The following is a 3,680-nucleotide window of genomic DNA, read 5'->3' as shown; positions in this document are numbered from 1 at the left end:
AACAGAGCTTATCTAAGAAAAAATTACATCTGGACTATTTCTCTGGTAAATCTTGGCTGTTTTGGAGAAGCATGGAAAATCAAAAATCAAAGCCCCATTCATCTTGTTTTCAGCTCCTACAAATCAATGTAAGGTTGAGGGACTCCTCCCAACAATTTGACACAACAAAAGATACATCTCAGTACTTTATCTGTGCTGTTTGGGTATTGTGCTCATTGGCTTATATTTCAATTCCATTTTTAATTTCTAGTGTTATTTTTTACAGTCAGTGGCTCATATATGAATGCTACTACTCTCTGTTTTGCCTCTGCAAAATTTGCAGTGATCTGTTAAAAATTAGGATTTATAATGCAAGATCCAGATTTTGGTTTGTATTTCAAAATAAAATGTGGTATTTTCTTTCACTTTTTCTCTAGTCTTTAACATGAGTATGGAAAAAAACTTGGAACTTGAACAAATTCCAATGTTTTGTTGTTAAACCAAAAAGAGAAAACTAATAATTTTTGAATTATCTGTTACAGACATATTTATATTAATAATCTTCACTTGAAAACTCTGTGTGGTATGGAGTTCTCATTTTATCCAGTGACTTGAGGCAGAAAAAATAGGAAAAGATGTATAAACATGTTGTGGAAAGCACAGTTGGATAGACATGGAAGTTGTAGAGACAGAAGGAGTGCTAAGAAGTGAGTATTAATTTGTGTATTTCATTGTCCTTAAAGAATTTGTCTTTATCATTTTACTTGAGACAGTGGAAACAGTAAAATGCATCTGGGTCATGTGAGCTGTTGTTGATTTTGGAGTGTTGTTCATTCTTAGTTCCTTTTCTCATTTTATTTTTAGAAAAGAAAAAAAAAAGGAAAAAAAAAAAAAAAGAAAAAGAAAAGCAAACAAACGAAAACCTAACACAAAACCATCTGAAGAGGTGAAACACCCCATTTTCTTGAGAGAATCCTGCTGTGTTAGCTATCCAACTGCTTCTTGGAAAAAAGGCATTCTGACAACTGGAGAGCAGATGCAATGTGAGTAGTCAGGAAGGTCAATAAAAACAAGTGGAAAAAGAAACCAAGGAAACAAGAGAACAGAAAAAGAATATTATCGTACTAATGCAGGATATTAGATCCCTCACGATAAGATTAAAGTGAATGGAGTAAGAAAACGAAGAATTGTCACAGGAGCTGACAAAATATGAGAGAAGAAATCAAAGAGGTATTAGGGTGGTATTTAGATCTTAGCCATTCTAGCCTGAATCCACGGTAAATCTTGATTTCACTAATACCACGACAATTTTATGCAGTGGAGAAAAAAGCTGTACTGCGAAGTCATGCAGAACCATTGCCCTGGGTGGGACACTTAGTCCCAAGCTGAACAGGCTGCTTGCTGCCCATTTGCTGCGAACACGGAGAGAAATCCAGGTCTTTCCCTCGCAGAGGAGAGGGAAGGTGCCAGCAGCAGGAAAAGCCGGAGGAAAGCGAAGGGCAGAGTCACGTCTAGAAGGGCCGGAAAGACTTTATAGGGGAGAACCCCGGGAGTCTTGCCCCTCTCATAGCCCTGCCAGAGCCACTCACTCCTCCGGCTCCCTCTCTCCCTGGCTCTGGCCCTTGTTAACAAACGGCTGATAGGCATTAGGAAACAACACTATAAATAATCTAAATTAAAAAATAAAATAAAAATAACATTTAAAAAAATCACTGCGATGTACCCTGTTCCCACCCCCTAGGGTTCTTCCCTCCCTCTTCGGCTTTGCACTATTTATTTATTTATTTTATCCCCTTGCGGGAACGAAACAGTGAGGGTAAGAAAAAAAAAAAAAAACAAACCAAAACAAACAAAAACAAAACCCCAAAAAACTGAGAAGGATAAGGGCTTTCCGTAACCTCTTCAAAATCAAAGCCCGCAAGTTTTCTCTCCCAGACGGGAGCAGACGGCTTCCCATGCCCGGCCCCGGCTGTGCCGGGAAGGCTGCGGGACGGCCCGGCCAGCCGCAATGCCTTGGTCCATCCCCGGGCCGACCCGCAGAGGGCCGGGCCGGGCCGGGCCGGGTTCCCGTCCGCCAGCTCCTGCTCAGTGCGAGTGACAGCGCTGGCCGCCCACAGGCAAGAGCAAATCTGGTCCCGGGAAGAGAATCGTGACAACAAACGGTTGTGTCCAGATGTTCCGCTTTACTGGCCCTGTGACACACGTCATGGATTTGGCAGGCGGGATTTCAAAGAAAAGGGAGTTGTTGTTTATTTTTTTGGAAGAAAGAAAAAAAAAAAAAAAAAAAAGGCAGAAAGCTCTAGGTTAAAATGCACACACCGAGATATTCCTAGTCCCTAGCAGGCAGCTGGATCCGCTGGAAGCTCTTTCCACAAACTGGAATGGCTCTGCTGTCCTGGCTGAGCCTTCTCGAAAGCAAGAAACTGCAAGAATTTTAAAGCAAGCAGAAGGCAAACCCAGAGGGTCTCAGACCTTCCTTCATTTTCCCCCCTTTCCTTTACAAAAATGATATATATTAGCAAATCTACACATATGAACCTCTCCACTCCTTCTCTCCCTTACTCCTCCCCCTGCCCCCAACACACGCTTTCCCAAACACTCCTCGTTTTGCTTCCCGCACCTACATGGCGCTGGCTGCTCTGAGAGAAGCTGAGGCAGGAGCCAAGTCCTGAGGAGGAGGCCCTCGGGGCCACCTGCTCTTTTCCGTGGTTGGTGCCCGGCCCACAGCCCCGTCCCGCCGGGCCCTGGCGCTCCCTAGCTCGTCTCCTGCCTGCTGCAGCCGTCCAGGAGCTCAGTCATAAAGGAGATGTACACTATGGCCAGGCGCAATGTCTCTATCCGGGAGAGCCTTTTCTCGTAGGCGAAGGTGGGGACCTTCTTCCTCAGCTGATCAAACGCCTCGTTGAGGTTGAACATCCTCTTCCTCTCCCGTATGTTGGCAGCCTGACGCTGCGCGTAGGTGATAACCCGCTTTCTCCTGGGTCTGTCTAGGAGGGAGGCGCTCCGCATCCTCTCCTCTTCCTCGTCGTCTTCTTCATCTTCAGGATCTCCATCTCCGAAGGCAGCCAGGGGCAGCCCTCGAGCCATCCCTTCCCGGAGAGACAAGGCTCTGTCCCCGAAGGGAGGCCCGGAGGTGACCTCGCAGAGTTCCAGGCTTTGCCCGGCTCGAGGAGGGGTCTGTGGGGAGCCCAGAGAGAAGTCGGCCACAAAATCCAGCACCGAGGTGCCCAGAAATCCCTCTGGGCAGGGCGTTTGCGGGGCTCTGCCCTGCAACTCATCCAGCAGCCCCGAGCGCTGGTGGGCTGGGAAGAGGCTGGCTGACATCTTACTTCAGAGAGGGCTTAATCTAGCCCCCATCCTTATCCCCAGCGGCGTTAATATTTATAACCGCCCAGATAACAGGATTAGCAGGGCTAGAAAGAGGGACTGTAAAATTTTTCGCTGTGATGCTGATGAGAAGAGACAGGCAGTCCCCTTGGGGACGCGTGGGTGCTCCCGAGAGAAGAGTCCCCAGCGAGTCAATCCTGTCACAGGGATCAAGGGCAGTTCCTTCTTGGCAAAACCCTCCGCTCTTACCTGCTGAGCACTTTTGTGTCTTCTTGCACGCCCGCAACCAAGCGATTTTCAGCCTCTTTAAAGCCCGAAGCCGCAGAGCCGGGTCTCCACCAGGCGTGTTTTCTTGCTTTCTGTCGGGATCTGTG

At 47.1% G+C, this 3,680-nt stretch overlaps 1 protein-coding gene across 1 annotated transcript; it reads right to left on the bottom strand.

The window, feature by feature from the left end:
* Positions 1–2,680: 2,680 nt before the first annotated feature.
* On the bottom strand, positions 2,681–3,303 carry FERD3L (Fer3 like bHLH transcription factor). Its single transcript, XM_071738672.1, has one exon. It carries the CDS (start codon positions 3,301–3,303, stop codon positions 2,734–2,736), a length of 570 nt encoding a protein of 189 aa, XP_071594773.1. The 3' UTR covers positions 2,681–2,733.
* Between the last annotated feature and the right edge of the window lie 377 nt (positions 3,304–3,680).

Source organism: Heliangelus exortis, chromosome 2, assembly GCF_036169615.1.
Source record: "Heliangelus exortis chromosome 2, bHelExo1.hap1, whole genome shotgun sequence".
NCBI classification, from domain to species: domain Eukaryota; kingdom Metazoa; phylum Chordata; class Aves; order Apodiformes; family Trochilidae; genus Heliangelus; species Heliangelus exortis.
The sequence above is the reverse complement of the archived record's forward strand: the minus strand, read 5'-3'. Positions and strand labels throughout refer to the sequence as shown.

Bases quoted from the DNA above. Each gene is read 5' to 3' on its own strand.
- FERD3L (XM_071738672.1), bottom strand. From the start codon at position 3,303: ATGTCAGCCAGCCTCTTCCCAGCCCACCAGCGCTCGGGGCTGCTGGAT.